Below are 18,085 nucleotides of genomic sequence, written 5' to 3' on the forward strand. Positions count from 1 at the left end.
GGAAGCACCTGCGAGGGCGCTATTGGGTTGCCATGAAAATGTGGGATCGCAAAGAACGATAACTTCCACAAACGACATGTTCTGCTACGTATTGGTGGCAGTGCTGTCGGCGTCCTTTGCAGTGCTTTTCTTTCCTCGCCAGTCGTCGTTATATTCAAGAAGTAAATCAACGCAGGGGCCACCGACGCGACTCCTGAGCAGCCAAGAATTGTCGTCGTACGACGGCGAAGAAGGCAGCAAGGGCATTTACCTGGCAATATTAGGCCAGGTGTATGACGTACACAACGGTCTCAAGCATTATGGGCCTGGTGGGGCATATCACTTTGTGGCAGGTGATTCCCCCTTTTCCTTGTGAGCCTTTGACACATGCTGTATCTTTGACGTCATCATATAGCATATTCAATGTTGACTATTTATCTGTATTTTTGCATGACTTCTACACGACGTTATCCCACTACCGTACTGCTACATTTAAGACTAGCAGACCTAGTTTGCAAAAAAAAAAAAAAGTAGGTGGTGCTCGAGAGCTATTATTTGAAATATTTAAGAATCACTTTTACTACAGCTACAGTTATATTTTGTCTAATTTACAACGTTTCAGTATTATGTGCATGGATTCTTAGCAATGTCATGGTGTGTGTGGGGGCGTGAAAGCCATTCTGTTTTGTAATGGATAACATCACTTGAAACCCAAACCGAAAAGAAGTCCTAAGTGTGTTGAAACAGTTTGTTGTTTGTTGCCCCCCCCCCCCCCCCCCCCCCCCCCCCCCAGGAAAAGATGCATCACTGGCCTTCGTCACGGGAGATTTTACAGAAAGCGGCTTGACAGATGATGTGTCCGCTTTGTCCCCATTGCAGGCGGTAGCCCTGTTCGACTGGCTACTCTTTTATCAGAGGACCTATCAACCTGTAGGTGTGTATTGTTTTGACAATCTTGTGCAGTTTTAGGCCATAATGTAAATGCATATTTGGAGAGTTGGACATGCAGTCTACAGAAGCACTTTATAATAAAGGGAACAGCAAACTGAAGCTACACATGAATACTGTAATAATGTTTAACAAGTTACATGAAGTATTTATTTGGTTTTATTATAACATACAATAATAGCAGTTATTAATATAAAAACAAACAAGGATTTATCTTTTTTTCCCATCTCTAGAAGGGATTTTGCACAGGACACTGAGATGAAACCACTCTCATTTTTCTGTACTTGGTCTCGTACTCCCTCTACTTATCAAAGTGGAATGCTCCAGATGGAGCTTGGCATTAGGGTGGTTAGTGAGGCATCAGAAAGGTTTAAGACAGTGAGCTAGTTTTCATCCAAGGCAAGATTAGTGGTCACAGAAATAGTCAATTACTCGGGTTAGCCAGCCCGCTTTCATAGCTTATAATCAGAATGATCACTTTTGTGAACGGTTAGTTTGAAAAACAGTTTTATCTCGACAACCAATGAGACATCTGTGCAGAATTTTGTATTGTGAATGCTTCCACTGACATCTGCAATCCACTTGAATCAAATGTGAACTTTTCTTTTCAGGTTTGGTCATAGGACGGTTCTATTCTGAAAGCGGAAAGCCCACAGAGTTTCTATTGCAGATGGAGTCACTGCTTGCAAAGGGCCAGCAACTCAAAGCCAAGACACAGGCGGAGATGCTTCACTTTCCTGCCTGCAACTCTGAGTGGAGCTCTGCAAGGGGAGGGAGGGTCTGGTGCTCCACCGAGAGGTAAACAGTTTGAGCATGTACAAATATAACTGAGATGCAATGTCGTGATGGGCTTTTTACACCCTTCTTATCAGTGGTGGAGTTGAAAGAAGCTGGGCAGGTGTCCCCCGAAAATTATTCTCTCTACGTGATAGTGGGTCCCGTTGCGTCTGCGTGGAAGATCCATCTGCAGCAAAGGCAAACCCCAACCTGCAAGAATATGATGGCTGCTCGACGCAAGCGGTCACTTGCTCTTTAGTAGAATAATCTCATTGACAGTGCAAGATAACTGGGAAACACTGGCGCTCCCTGCCAAGGGGCTTGTGTCACAAATAAATACAATGAGGGTGGTGGTGGTGGGGGGGGGATATTGTTTGTTTTAAATGACCTTTATGCAAAGTTGTTCTTCCTTTCTCTAAAAGGATACACTCAGAAGAGATGGGGTAGATATCTGAGCATACAGATATACAATGTGCATAAAAGATTTTACAATGTGCATAAAAGATTAACAGAGGCAAGATTTAAGTCTGTCACAATGACAATCACAAACTGCATTAAGTACAAAAATGCTAGCAGTGGTCAAAAATATCACACTTATCTGTACAATTTAACAATACTTAAGAGGCAACACTAATCGGCCATCCCCATCATTCTCATTCCCCCAAACCATCGGCCATGTCACATGATCTTTGTAAAGTGCACCTGTTAGGCTTGTAAAAAAAAAAAAAAAAAAAAAAAGTGGTAAATGTGTCAGGTCAAGACAACTTGAGGCATCATCGTGGGGACGGTCATCACAACAGACAAGGACCACATGGCCAAGTCAAAACTGGAATGTACTCATATTCTGACTGATTATTAAAAAAAAAAAAAGCATGATCCTGAAATGCTACAAATTATATAACATGCAGAGGCATACAAGGTTGCTTGTCATACTAATAACATATCAATGGTTCAAACATCCCTTTCACCAATGATTTCATATTTCTGGCCACTTGTGCCATTTTTTTCACCACACAAGTGAAACTGAAATGTTCATGTTATGCTTCAGTCTAACAATGTGTATTTGATTTAATAATGTATCCAGGGAATACAATACACGGTCACAAAAGAAAAGCGTTAAATTCATCTTGTGATTCTGATTTTGTTTGATAAGGGGACACTGGTTTTGATGGCGTGAGTGTATGAATGTTGCATCAAACATTTGTCTCTGGGCAGGTGATGTAGCATAAGCTGCACAGCATTTGGCTAATTAAGATGTTTATCATTGAATTGCAACAGCCGTAAGAAGCAACTATGTTTTTGAAAATTAGCTAATCATTGAGCTTAAGAAGTTACCTCAGTCGAGCAGTCGCTAAACTGCTTTTTATTCATTTGTATTTATTTGACACTTTGCACGACAAAATGAATAAATGTCCCGCTAAAACATGAATGCTTTTTCACAAGGCTGGAGTAGTACAAAGACAGTGGTCCAGAATTGACCAAACTACTCTCGTTAGTATGTCCTGCTACCGATGTCCCTTGTGATGGACCCATTAACTGCTAAGTTGGGCCCCGCGGGGCCTGTCCAGCATTAGCAGGTGGGGGATATCCAGGCTACTGCATTATGACACGCCACCGAGAGTTAGTACGTCAAAGCAGATGTCACACACCCTCACTGGCTTGTTCAAGTCAAACTTGATGATGGGTATCTCCTTTATAGAGCACTTGTGGCACAAGAGGCGTCCACAGTGACGGCTGTAGAGAAAAGGATTCATAAGGAAGTATGGCGCACACTGACAACAAAACAATGAAGCCAAAAATATTATTGCAGAAAGGTCATGGTACTAACCAGTGATGTTTCCTTGTTGTAACTCCAAACTTGGCAACACATTCATAGCAATTGGACCCGTCACACCAAGGCGGCTCTTTGGACAGCATATCTAAAAATATTCATAATAATAATAATAAGCAATGTACCAAGGTGTGTCTATGTATGTATGTATACATACTGTACAGAGACAGCATGAACAATCTGATGGTGCACTTCCAAAAGTTTAAAGACAAATTATATGGCAACTCAACATTAGCGACGCAAGAATCTGTTGTCACACGGCTCGCCATTTTTCCATTTGATTGTTGTATATTTATGGCCCACAAGTATTTTTCACACAAATATTTTCTGAAATTACTGCGTTTGCGTAGCTCTAGACCAGGCATACACTGGACAGTCTTTAAGTGACAGTGACAGTTTGTATGCCTTAAAGAATAAAAGGCTCTTTTGTTGGTTTTAAGCACCTTCTGTTACATGTGCTGCTTCGGAACACTACAGAATGGGAGGAAGTCAATGTACTTAACTTAAAAAGAAAATAAGTTAGTTTTTTTTTTTAGCCTTTACTTATCCAGGTAAGGCTGACCTGGCTATAGGCAGCAGAGTAAAACAAGGCAAAATTAAAGCAAATACAAAAAGACTGCTACAACAAACTGTACAATGTGATGTACACAAAACACAAAGTAATAATAATACAATCATAAATAACCAGACAAAATCTTCCAAAATACACTATAGCTCCCTTCACTCAACCCTCTTTAACTGTATGTAGATGATAGATGACTCCTATGACCAGTATGATGACGCTACGATCATAGATGTCACGATCAAAGCGTGCATGATGTCACTCACTAAAAGCGAAGTTTGAAAGTAAGCAAGCAACTGCAGTCCGCCAACAGTACGTCCGTTGGCGAGCAACAGTGGCGAGACCAGCCCGACTTGGGTACTTTCGCTCTAAAATGTATTTGCAAAAAGAAAAATGTAGTTTTGGGGTTTCCCCCCCCCCGCCCCCAAGAGAAAATGGTATGTGGTGATAGCACACGCTTTGACATTGACAAAATAAAGTAAACCTTGTGTAAATCACTTGAGAAATGTTATGACTTCTTTTCAGTGTCCATGCAGTCTTTAAAGGGAACAACGACCTTCCCAACATGGCCACCATGTAGGCAGTCGGTTAGCCGGACTGCAACGGCACGCCGGCGTATCGTCTTCATATCTATGGTCAGAAGCGCTACGCACATTTCCAGATGTGTTAACGCTCATGACAAGGTCATTCTTGATTTAGAACCCTGACACAATCTATGACATGACAGTTGATCACACAGCGATGCTTCAATGCCTCCTCTTGAATTGCTATAAGTTATGTTTCGGCACTGATTCGGCAGAGGCTTGTCATTGTGCGTACTGCGAAATAGGGTTTTCTATTTTAAGTAAGGTGTTTATTTAAGTGAACAATGTACTGGGCAATAAATTAACAATATTTGAAGTGAGACAGAATATGGGCCACAAAAGATATTGACTTACCAAGAAGGCGGAAAAGCAACTGTTTAGTTGCTACTTGGTAGTTGAAAATGTTGACGCCCTGATTATTATTTATTCCCAGGCGAGCACCAGCCCTCACAATGGCACGGCACAGGTTAGCGTTTCCTTTCATATAGGCCAGGAGCAAAACTGCAAATAAAAACATATCACTGTCAGTCATCCGATCACAAGTGTGCAGTTGATATACAATGAAAGCGAAATAATCTCCCGTTTATGTACCTGCATTCCCTTCATTATCTGGCTTGTCCAAAGGGTATTCGGGCATACACTCCAGGAACAACTCAAAAATGGCAGCAGCGTTTTCTTTACCGTAGTGGCCTAAAACGTGCATTGGTGACTGACCCCTAAATTATACATGGAAACCAATAAACAAATCATATCTTTAGCGTACATTTTTTTTAAATTACTGGTTAACGGTAAATGTACCTGAGATTAAAGGCCTCAGCATCGATGTTGGACTCCGTGAGAAGGGATCTGATATTGTTAAGGCGGCCATGCATCACTGCCAGATGAAGAGCTGGGGATGCCACAGGAACACAAAGAATGACAAGTTTTCGGAACTGAAGCAAAAATAATTGCTATTTAACAACTAGAACGCAAAACAGATACAATTTCCAGAGAGAGGGTGTGCGGTAAACACCAATTAACTCTAACCATATTAAACTTGTGTGCTTTGAGCTACATTCTCTCCTGAAATGTATATTATCAATTGATAAAAAGAGTAATAGTTTGAGTGTAATAAAAAGGAGCATTGAAGAAGGACCGACTTAATTTCCCCTCACTGGATACATACATTTTCGGTGAAAGCGAATGTTATCGGGACACAACCTCCGTAGAGCTGCAAGATGGACTGATTTTCCAAAATTGTATTTACCGTTATTGCCATTCTCATCCTCAGCAGCAAAGTCAATGCCATTCTCCAAGAGCACAGAGCAAATGGTGGCCAAGTCTTGTTGAGCAGCCAAATGCAGGGCGGTCTGCCGGTGTTTGGTCAGCTCATTTACTTTGGCCCCAGCAAGCAGCTGGAGAGCCACAGATGAAAAATGCTCCATTAAAAACAGGATTCCATTTTTCAATATCCCGAAAATATTAAGAGGCAAAATGAGTGAAAAGAAAATGGAGGCTATACCAGGTTTCGGACAATGATCTCAGACCCAGCTTGCACAGCCAAGTGGAGAGGGGTGAGTTTGGCAGCGTCCTGAACCCTGGAAGTTCACATTAGCTTGTACACTAATGAGGAACAGAACACTTTCGATATCTGAATTTTGCACCGCCACATGGAGGAAATTACGCCCTTTATTGTCAACCTGGACAGAAGCAAAAGTTGGAGGTCATGAGAGGCGAAATAAAGTTGGGCTTTGTTCTGCCACAATGACCTTGGAGAGCGAATCCCTGTGGTGCTTTATTCCCATTCCTACCTGTTCAGCAGCACCTGACTCCCTTTTGAGGATCGCTTCTGCTGCCTTGTTGTTCTTGTGCGTCATGGCGCAGGCAAAGGGTGTCATCCCTTGGCGGTCACGTATGTTAAGACGGATGTCTGGGTGGGAAATCAGGAGCTGTATAATTATGTTGTGCTGGCTGCTAATGGCAGCATGGATAGGAGTTCTACCCTCTGCATCCTGAAAAAAGGGGAGAGACCCATATGTTAGGATGCACTTATTTGTGATATATTTATTTAAAAAAAAAAAAAAAAATCTATAAATTGCCTCAGGCCAAAGTTGATGCAGCAGGGTGATGAGACTGACCTGCGTATTCACATTAGCTCCAAACTCTAGAAGGCACTGCACTACCTCCTCCAGTCCCCAGCTGCTTGCAAGGTGGAGAGGCATTTGGCCATCTCGGGCTTCTTCTTCTCCTTCTCCATTTGGGCCTGGCCGCCTCGGGCTGTTCACATCGCAACCACTGCACAGACATAAGATACACTAGCTATGATCCATATTGGGGAGTAAAACAATTAATTGGGTACACCTGCACATTCTATCCATCAATTCATTTTCGACACAAGGTTCGCGGGTGAGCAGTAGTCTATTCCAGGAAGACTTTGGGCAGGAGGCAGGGTGCAGCCTCCGCTAGTTGCCAGTCAACGGAAGTTACATTGACTTGTAAACAAATTAACAATCACATTCATTTGTATGTGCAATTTAGAGTCGTCAATTACCTAACAGGCATTGGGAGGAAAGATAAAAAACTCCACTCAGGAAGGCCGGAGCAGAGAGTCGATCCCATAACCTCAGAACTGTGAGGCAAACGTCCTGACCACTAGCTCACGGCGTTGCCTCCCGCACAATCTAATGAGATCTAAAAGCCTTTCAACACTGCAAACTGCATCCACAATAATAACCAGAAAATATACATCAATAAATCTGTGTCCTAATTATATTGTATTATATTTGCAAAGGCAGAATTTGTTACATTACTTGGGTATCGGATCTCATTAGTCTGTGGCACTTTATATCGAATCATTGTGGTTGGCAGAAAAGGTATAGTATGAATGACCTCTTTATTGACATGCAGCCTGATTCCGCCCTGGAGATTGTAATTCATAAATCGGTCTATGAACATTTTGAGGAAACCAGAGGACAACATGCCAATTTGAAATTGGTAACAATAATGCATTTATTGCAAGCTTATATTTAAAATATGATATAAAAATGTCCTCATTTGATTTGGTAAACAGAAATAATCCTTCAAAATCTATTAACAGCATAGTTAATTGAGGCCTTAACATGATTTAGGGTTTGTCCATATCCAAGAAAAGTCATTGATGGCATAAAAATGTATTATTATATATATATATATATTAAAAATATTCTTAAGTTTCCCAAACATTGAAGGGAACGTGGTTTCAGACCTGCGGATGAGAAAGCAAGCCGAGACCTCATTGTTCTCATCAACGGCTCTGTGCAGGAGGGTCTGTTGGCAGCCAGAAGGGCCTTTGCTCCAACATGTCGCATCACAGCCATGGCGAACCTGGGAGGGAGAGAAAAGGCAAATATTACATTTCAAACTTGTTGTTTTTGAAACCTTATTCAAATGCAAGTTCACCTGCATACAATCTCACTCTACATTCTCTTTTCAGTCCTCGTTGGAATCAAATTCTAGTATCGGATTGTGTTTAAACCCATGTGGACAAGAAATGTTTTCTAGTGCAGCGTATACTTGGTTTATGACAGAGTTCCGTTCAGTCAGAACACGTCGTAGTCTCTCACCAACTTACACGAACGCAGTCGTCAAATCGTAATTATGAAAAACATTTCAATTTCAAACAATCAAATAGACGAGCGGTAAATACGGCGGTAACTGAGTATGCCTGCGTGTGTCGTGTGATGACATATGACATTGATCTCACCAGCGTGGATGCAATATCCTCCAGGCCATTCTCCAGAGCGAGCCATAATGGAGGGTCCCCTTTGTCATCCATGACGGACATATCAGCTCCTCTTGTGCAAATAGCATCCACTACTAGTGGCAGCTGGTTACTGATGGCCAACTGCAGTGCTGTTTGCCCCTCCTGGGTCCTAACAGTAACAAGAATATATATATATTTTTATTTATTAATTTATTTATTTTTTAAATCTGCCAGTTCATATCTATCAACAAAATAAATAACTTCACTCCAGCATTTATCTATTATAGGCATCTAATAAAAAGGCCAAAGTGTAGAAAAGTAGAATGAAAACAAGCGCACTCATCAAGTCAAATGTATCACAAATGTTTTATGATGGAGTTACCTAACATTGATGTCTGCCTGGTGCTCAAGAAGGAAAAGGGCACTCTTGCTGTCTTGTCTTTGGATGGCCATGTGAAGTAAGGTTTGTCCATTGGACATGGCGTCATTGATAGAAGCTCCTGAGCCCAGGAGCTGAGCAGCAATGGTGTGCATACCTGACAGGGCAGACTGGCCAATTTAAGACATCCCCATGCAGATGCAGGTATGAAATAAAAAAATACAGAGGGTCCTCGGTTTACACCGCAGTAAATATTTGTATAAAAAAAAACTTAAATATAAAACAATCAAATGAGAAACAGTAAGTGAGAGTGCCTTCGTGTGCCACGTGCTGCATGAACTGGTTTGTTGTAAATCATCCGTCACCTCGAAACGTCATATGATTGGACCATCGTAAACTGAGGACCCCCTATACTGTACTTTTTCAAGAAACATCCACATTTGAGCATTCAGTTTTAATTGCACTGCCAAGTACCTGTCCATAGGGCCAAGCCCAATACTGTTTGGTCCAAAGAGTCTTTGAGACTGAAGTCTGGAATGATTTGGAAATTATTGGAGGCATGAAGTGCATTTGCTGCAACACAGACGAGGAAAAGAAATATAGGAATAAGCGCCGACATGCTCATCTATCGTCATCTGATAAAACTAGGGTAGAGCAGTATTTAAATGTAAAAAAAATAAAAAATAAATACAAATTTTAAAAATGCAGACCTTTTTGCTCAAGGATGACAGAGACCACATCTGGATGGTTGTGAGCAATGGCCATGTGGAGGGGGGTCTGTGTAGCCACACCAAGGGTGTCATCAGGCAGAGCCTTGAGGGTTTGCAGGTTGGGGTTTGCCCCCTGCTGGAGGAGCTCTGCTGTAAGGTTCGCAAGGCCAAAGCGGCATGCTGTATGAAGAGGGCTTTCTCCCTGAAATTGGATACAATCCATCATATTAAAATAACCAAGCATGTGGATATTAGGTGTGCTGAAATTCCTTGTCCTTTTTGTATTCTCGCAAAAGCATGTCAGAGACCTTTTATCAAGACACAATATGTCTCCTTGAAAACAGACTGGTTTAGCGAGCTAGTGCCTTGAAAAGGGATCGACATCTGTTTCGATTCAGGACAAGAGACGTTCTGATACTGCCCCACCTGTTCTCCAAATCAATCAATCACTGTCGCGCAGTTATTTCTCCAAATCACAACTGCTGCGTTCTTTGCAGTTTGCGACCACAGCTGACCTACGGGCAAGCAGAACCATGGAGCCATACCGTCCTTGAAAATTTATATTGATGGGGATTTTCAAATGAAAAGTCGGTGCTTGACGCCTAATGTTGTGGTTTATTCAGTTGATGTATAAACTGTATTTGCTTCAATCGACTTGTACTTTGCGATTGCACTGTGTAATGGCATAATTAGTCAGCCCTTGGTTAATTTGAAATTCTTGGATACATTGCATTTTTTCATTATCCTTAATTCTTAGTTTTATTTTTCACAAAATAAGGTAGAAGACAAATTCAGATGTTTTCCCTTACATGAGGAATAATCGTGATTAATAACCATGATTACAAAATTGCTCAATATAATCGTGATTATCATTTTGACCATAATGGTGCAGCCCTAATTTGTAAAATATCTTAATTACTGGCTTGAATGTTGATAAATGTGATAGAGAGGTCCTCTTGTTAAACTCTCTCTCTTTCTTTCATTCTGGAACAACTCAAATTCTGAGTTTATTATTTGGACAAACAACTGATGATAAATTATTGTGATTATGGGAATTCCATTTATAGTCGTGATCGCATGTAGCAGTGTCATACGCACCCATTTGTTAATATGGTTGACTTTTGCCCCATGAGTGGCTAGGAAAAGAGCGGCTGCCTCATTGGCAGCACAAGCTGCTCTTTGCATTAGGCAGTTTCCTGTAGAAGTAAAAATAAAAAAGGCAGATAAAATTGCGTGTACGACACTCGCGTTCAGAAAAATAATCCACACCTGTTGATGCGTCAGGCCCGTCGGCATTGCTCCCTCTCAGGATTAATTGTGCCGCAAAGCTGTTCTCATCAAATGAAGTGCCGTTCACAACTGGCGCATCATCATCGAATGGATTTACGGAGGTGTCTGAAGACATGGTGATATACTGCAAAGCCAACCACAAAGCTGTGCTGCCCTCATGGTCTTTCAGCTCCAGGTCAAGCCTAGCGGGGGGATGTCATGAAATTATGTTTTGGTAATACTAAGTAGAGTAGTAAGAGAGTTTATCATCAAAAGCCAATATCAAACTACATATTCAAGGTAGAAGCAGAAAGTAACTTACTGTCTGCACTGTAGTAGTTGAGTGAACACTGGCTCATTCCCAGAAGCCACAGCTTCATGTAAGGGAGTTCTAACAAAGCGGGAAACAGATCAAAGCTGAAACCCCTTCACGGTCTCGTTGAAAGTCTTTTTCCAACGCAACACGGTTAGGGTTGGGCATCGAAAATCGAGAAACAAACGGTTCTCCCGGAATCGCTCAAATCAAAACATTTTGTTAACCAGTTTCGATGCCGACGGTCCGCCGAACCGGAAGAAGAAAGTGGCGAAACTGACGAAGAAGAACGCGCACGAAGACGTGCTATCGCCCAATGGCGGCGGCGAACCAAAGCGTTTCTTAACTTTGTTAAAATAAATGACTAGTCGCCTCAGTCCAAGACTTGGAATAAGATTATACTGCGCAATGTGATGTGTAAAAGTCTTACGTGCTCCCACCCACTCCGAGCCTCAGCCTACACTGTGCGGAACTTCAGTGAAGTCAATTGGGTGAGTGTGAAACAACAAAATCCGTCTATGCCAACATTGCGGCAGCTAACAAGTTAAACGGTGGGTTACACTCTTGCACTGATGGTTTGTAGCATTTATTTTCAAACCAACGTAAGAGCTGATGACAGACACAAAAATATATATATATATATTTTTTTTTTTCTTTTTTTAACCATACTGGAACAGTTGCATTACAATCTTAACCTTGAGCTAAAACTTCAAAAAGTCAAACTAGCAACTTTACATCTCAATGAATTGGGACACAATTCACAAACGTTGTCTCACAGTATCACAAACACTAACGTTGTACCTCATCGGTGGGTAGGTAAAGGAATTAATGTTTTACAGGGCATTTGGTTCCCTGTATTACTTTTTCATGTCGTCTCGTTTTACTTTCGTTTTCACCGGTGTTGTGTGAAGTTACCTCTCGTGCCAAAATGGTGAGTTCCTGTGCGCATCCTTTAACATAAAAGGCGACATGCCTAAAACAAGGTAAAACTTGCACATATAAACCATTTGACCTGATAAAACAGTCGCAAATTACTATTTTAACAAGGCTATATTTGACTTTTAGTTGAAACAATTAATGAATAGTAAGTCAATTGGGTTAGTTACACACACTGCCTTTTAGTTCGTAGGTTTGATATTGATACTGGTTATAATGAACCCAGAGTCAAATGTTCATTTTAGTCTGTGCTGCGGGCCACTAAGAAAAGGTATGTTCATAATTTGGACACCCCTTTTTTAAACCATGCAAACCTTTTTGACCCAGCCCCCTAAAAGAATCGGAATCGAGAATCGTTTGGAACCAGAATCGAAATGAGGACTCAAATTGCGATGCTAAACCCTATAAACAAGGTTTATAAAGCATGGGACCAACCTGCCCTTGCTGTTCTGCATGTTGGGGTTGGCTCCTGCCTTGAGCAGAGCTTCCGCAATCCGTGCCATGCCACTCATCACTTCTGTCGAGTGTTTCTTGGGGCTGAAAGAACAAACGAGGTGAAGAGGGGTTTCCACCGCTCCCACAGTGGCGGCGTTGACCTGAGCTGAGTGACGAATAAGGAAGATGGAGGCAAATTCATCACCTGAAAGAAGAGGAAGACTGAAATGAAGGAAGACAGCTGACATGACTGCTATAATGTACAATTGTATGGCTCTGTATTTTGGGGGGCAATGCGGCAGCGATGACTGCAGAACCTTAACTGTTCATTAAAATAGACAGTTAAAGAAAGATGGACTAAAATAAAGCTTCAAAGTATTACATCGTAACATCACACCTCTTTGGATTGCCTTATGCAGAAGACTCCATCCACTCTGGTCCACCATATCCACATCTGCTTTGTTGTTAACCAAAGTGGTGGCAATACTTTCCAATTTCCGGGACAGTGCCAAGTCTAGAGCTAGATCTCCGTTGTTGTCCAGTTCATTCAGCTTGCCCGGCAACTAACGACAACAAATACAACTGTTCACTCAATAAGAAATGTTTATTCTCCCGGGCTAGTTACAGCGTAGGGTAACAAAGTCAGGAGTTATTAAGAGCTTAGGAAAGGGTAGGAGATGGCAACAGACCTGAGAGTCCATTTCAATGAGATAGAGGAAAACCACATCTTCTCGCTCAACTTTGATGGCTTTGTGGAGAGGGTAGTCCGTTTTAGACTTTATCATCTTGTACAAAAGTTGGGCGCTCATGGTGCTGAAATCTTCTTTCCTCAGATCATCCTAGAAAAAGACAACAACAAAAAAACAAGCAGAAGCCACAATTCATGTGAACTGCTGCAACAACAACAACAAAAACATGTTTTAAAGATAGGAGCTCAAAATTACACTGAAATGTCACCACTCCGTGTTTAGTGGATCAATAGATAAATGTTTACACCTCCCTTTTGAAATGAGTTTTTGTGGGATCAACAAAAAAAAAAAATATACATATATTTTTAAAGCATTTCAAAACTTCTTCCCCCATCAATATAAGCCATCCCAGTGCACATATCCAACTCCTGAGTCATAAGGCGGGACTGGTTTGAGTTTCAGTTATTTAAAGAAGAAAAAAAATATATATAAATATATATTATTATTGCCATGTTTATTTTTATTTTCACAAATGAAACTGCCTAAATAAAAGTTTATCAAACACCTCACCTCAGCTTTCTATTTTACCTGCAGTGTGACTCGTCACGGAATTCCTTTTCTTTGCCCTCTTTTTCAGAGGGAAGTAGTCAATTTGTCCTTAAATTCTTAAAAGGGACTGCTGCTACCATAAATAGTCAATAGGAGGACTTTCTCAATGCAAATGACGCCAAACGGGCACAATCGTGGCAGTTGAGAAGTGACGGCATTTATCAACACACATTGTTTACTGGTCTGCGTACAAGATGTGCTTGATACATACAGATTTTTATGCGCTTACACACATTCTGCATTTCAGTCCTACGAACAAACTTCGAACCTATTCTACGCACTCTTTGTTAAATGACGCCCGTGTTGTTTTGGTGTGCTTGCATTGTGTATATTTGGTCAGTAGCTACTTAATGCTCTCCAGACAGTAGTTTTCTGTTTGTACTTATACTGTGTTCTACTTTTCTTTTATGGTTCTTTCATGTACACTTGTATATATAATGTGTTATTTTACGTATACGTTGTACTGTCGTGACATAAATTGTGCTGCGCCTTTTGTGGTCAGGTCACCCTGGAAAAAGAGACATCAGTCTCAATAGGTTCTCATTTTCTGGTTAAAGGTTTTGAAAATAATTTCCAATATACTATGGACGGTACACAGTGAAGACAAGTCAATATGGCACAACAGTGACATTATCAAGAACTGGACATCCCTCCAAAATTGATGGTCAGGGACGTTGCCAAAGCTTTATCAAGACTGAGGACTGACAGATGTTGACTACAAACACATTCCTGAGGCCAGAGCAATATCATTCGGCCAAAGGTGTAAAAATAAATTAAAAAATATAATATATATATATTTATTATGTACATTAATGAGGAAACTCACCCAGTGACTGGCTATGATCTCTCCACAGTAGTTCATCAGAGTCGCGGCATTTAGCTCCTCGGCCGTTTGATAGAAGCGAATGCAGTTCCTGACGTTCACGGAGGACATGACACCTTTTTCACACCTGTCCCCATGCAAAACAAACCATCGTAGAATCAGGGAGGTAAGTCCCGTTTGTTCACTGGACACTACATACCCTGTACACTTTAAATGAGAGCTAATGAAGAAAAAAAAACGGAGATGCCGTAAACCGAGGACCCTCTTGTGTTCGTGAGAGGCTGACCTTTCTCTGAGCAGCTGAAGCTGAAATCGGTTGGCCAACTTCATCAAGTCAATGAGAAAGGCGTCATCTTCACTCAGCTCCAACTCATCTGTGTATGCCCAGCGCAACATTGCCATAGCAACCTCAGGTTTGCAATCTGCCGACACGTTATGAAGTGAGGGACAGGCAGACGCCATTAGAATTCTGAGAGCAGCATTGCGACTTCCACTGGACTCAACAAATTACTGCGAAAACAGCCTTACTGGAATACGAGTTTGACAAGTTGTATTTCTGCATTTCTAAATAAATGCTAGTTACCTCCATTTACATTTAAGCATGTTGCCCGGCCAAGGAGATGGTAGATTAAACAGTCACTCACCAGATAGGTCCAGTTCAGAGGTGGTGGCCATATTAGTGAGACTCCAGACATCACTCCGAGCAGCTAGTACGAATTTATGAGCACTGAGATTATTCCCTGCAATTTTCACTTTCAAATCACTGCAAGTAAAGCACAGAATACTTAAATACAACAAAATGGAATGGTAAGCAACAATCACAAATGAAGTCATAAAACGACAGAACAAGCTGGATAAGCAAAAAAATAAAAGCATTCTCTTCCGCAAATCAAGGTGACCACCTGTATTGTTCCTGCTGATACAGGTCTGACACAATGTCCAGAAGACGGCTAATAAATGTGTCTCCGGATGCTGGGCTGGTGGGGCCTTGGACAGACACTTGAGCAGCAAGGACAGTGCAGCGTCTCTCGGTGTCGGCCAGTTTCTGCTGCATCTTCACGTACTCCTGCCTCAGCAGGGCCAGATGCTTCTGCAGCTTGGCCACCTCCTCTGCGCCACGTTGACGTCATGCAGGCAGAGGACAAACAAATATGCATGAATATAAAGGCTTGTTTAGTTAATTCTAGTGATTAGAACATGTACTGTAATTCCAAAGGGCAAAATGGGTTAATATACACTTGTATTATACACTCATTACACAATGTCAGACTCATCTTTATTTGCCAAGTATGTCCAAAAAACACACAAGGAATTTGTCTCCGGTAGTTGGAGCCGCTCAAGTACGACAACAGACATTCAATTGACAGAGAACACTTTTGAGTCATCAAGACATTGAGAAAAACAGTCACTGAACAATAAAGCGTTGCTCGTTATCTGGTAATGCCGGTACATGTTTTTTTTTTTTTTTTTTTTTTTGAGATCATGTGAGATCCAAAACAGGAGCTGAATAAAAAAAATAAAAAAAAAAAAAAAAAAAAAAAAGAAATCCCGCCCCGATTTAATAATACACCATTTTGTTTTGACGGAGACAACATTAGCTGATAATTTAACAGTTTGCGTGTCAACCTCACTTTTTATAGATGATGCAAAAATGTTGATAAAGCCCGAGCATTAAATTGTGCAAGTGCACCTAATGTTGTGGCCAATGAGTGTACTCTGAGGTTGTTGTTGTTACAGAAAGTTGTGATTTTTTTTTCCATGAAGAGAGATCCCAGCAGAATTCAGTGCCGTGGATGAATGCGCTTCCTCTCGGAGTGACTTTCTCGATAGCTCTTGATGTTGAAACTCTAAATCATGACTCAGTCAAGTCCACTGAGTTCCACTGGGCCCATTTCCTTCCTTTAAAACACCAACGTATTCGTAAAGGGGAAAAGTGCTGAGGAGGCTACTTACTTTGTCCTGCCTTGTAAACTGTTTAGTGGCAATGCTGCAGGTCATGTGATAGATACCAAGAGAATGTCTAAAAACCACCTGATGAGCTCCACACAAGAAGGGTGGTATACTGGAACAGCCGCATAACACCAACTAACCACTATACAGCCGTGGTAATATACGGAACATAGTATTGCAGTCTACGTTAATCTTGAAGCCTTTAGTCGGCAAATAGTTGGATACAATATAGAAAGAATGAGGTCATTGACAACTGTGCATGTACATTCTTAAAACATGTACAGTAGCGACCGCTCACACATTTTTTTTTTTTTAAATGCTAATCAAAATTTTCAAATCCAAAATTACAATGTAAAACTGAATGTAATTTCTGTCAAACTAAAACAGAAGAATTAGTTGGAAAGAGCAAGTTATCAGTGCAAAAGATATATATCAGTATATACGGGCTGTCATTTAAATGAATATATCCAGGACAGAAACACGCAGTTGACGCGGCAGAAGGTACCCCAGGAGTATTTGCACTCTTGGTGTAACTTGTGTTTGTTTTTCTAAACTTGAAGACAGGAGCAGCCTTTCCCTTCGGTTGGTGGTCGTGGTCGTGACATACAGGACTTGATAGGGAGGGCGTGACACCTCGTACCAGAAGATTTCACTACCCCTCTTTCGTCGACAGGAACAGATGTAGATTTAGGCAAACAAAAATGTGTCACTACGCTCCATTAGGCAGCATCTTTTCATCATTTTCCGACACATAAATAGGATCGGGTTTGACGCGAGCTCTATAATTTGTCGTAAAAAAATTGCACGTTTTGCACAAGCACACTAAGCATATTTTGCACTAGTAGGCGACTGTCGATCTTGAGTAAAATAAAAGCGGCGAAACAAAAAAAACAAATCTACGAACAACGTCAACCGGAGCCACTGATAAAGCTTGCTCACTTACAAGATGAACATGGCAATAGTAATGTCGTGGGGTTTCGAAAAGACATACAAATTGTTCTATTCTATACTAAAACAGCACGACCGAGGTGATAGAGCCATGCATTATAACAAAAGTACGCAAATAAAAGGTAGTGGACCGACACACACAAAAAAACAAAACAAAAAAAATTCAATCTCATACCTTCCGCCATGTTGCGCTGCGTTAGCTTCGTGACCGGGCGGCGTTCTCGCGAGAAGACGCGATAACACGGCCCAGAGGGGCGTAAATGCTGCGTTCAAAGCCCAAGCGTCAATTGGAGCGTTAACATGTGAACACAAGCTTGCGGAAAATTTATTTGAATGTGGCGTAAATGTGTCAATAAAATAATTCACTTTTGTGTGGCACTAAAGTCAGTGCAATACATTAATTTACCCGCCTCTTTATTTGTGGGAGAACAGATGAATTTCTTTAATAATGGTTTTCAAACAGTTTCTGAGCCGACGCAAGGGCGGTGCTTGCCAGCCATGTCCAAATTATTTTCTATTTTTCATCCACAAGCCCCTGCCTCAACAATCGTCGAGAAACATTTTTGGAGAGAGGGCCATTCCCCGCCCTGCCACCTGTCAAGGAAACATTGGGGGGAGGGAG

General features: G+C 41.3%; 2 protein-coding genes across 2 annotated transcripts; one reads left to right on the top strand and one right to left on the bottom strand.

The window, feature by feature from the left end:
- The first annotated feature begins 7 nt into the window (after window positions 1-7).
- LOC133415630 (neuferricin) lies at window positions 8-4,014 on the top strand. Its single transcript, XM_061701819.1, has 4 exons — window positions 8-332; window positions 773-913; window positions 1,539-1,725; window positions 1,800-4,014. The coding sequence occupies exons 1-4, from the start codon at window positions 77-79 to the stop codon at window positions 1,969-1,971; spliced, it is 756 nt and encodes a 251-aa protein (XP_061557803.1). The 5' UTR covers window positions 8-76; the 3' UTR covers window positions 1,972-4,014.
- ankfy1 (ankyrin repeat and FYVE domain containing 1) lies at window positions 3,062-17,739 on the bottom strand. Its single transcript, XM_061701818.1, is given in 26 exon segments — window positions 3,062-3,438; window positions 3,533-3,623; window positions 5,036-5,182; window positions 5,273-5,397; window positions 5,480-5,570; window positions 5,928-6,075; window positions 6,183-6,263; window positions 6,265-6,360; window positions 6,472-6,672; window positions 6,799-6,955; window positions 7,905-8,023; window positions 8,403-8,571; window positions 8,785-8,938; window positions 9,256-9,354; window positions 9,492-9,693; window positions 10,590-10,687; window positions 10,761-10,963; window positions 11,083-11,151; window positions 12,445-12,649; window positions 12,842-13,007; window positions 13,134-13,283; window positions 14,569-14,692; window positions 14,852-14,987; window positions 15,210-15,328; window positions 15,468-15,675; window positions 17,639-17,739. Coding segments are annotated over 26 exon segments (3,501 nt in total). The 5' UTR covers window positions 17,649-17,739; the 3' UTR covers window positions 3,062-3,305.
- Between the last annotated feature and the right edge of the window lie 346 nt (window positions 17,740-18,085).

This window comes from Phycodurus eques, chromosome 17 (genome assembly GCF_024500275.1).
Source record: "Phycodurus eques isolate BA_2022a chromosome 17, UOR_Pequ_1.1, whole genome shotgun sequence".
Lineage (NCBI taxonomy): Eukaryota > Metazoa > Chordata > Actinopteri > Syngnathiformes > Syngnathidae > Phycodurus > Phycodurus eques.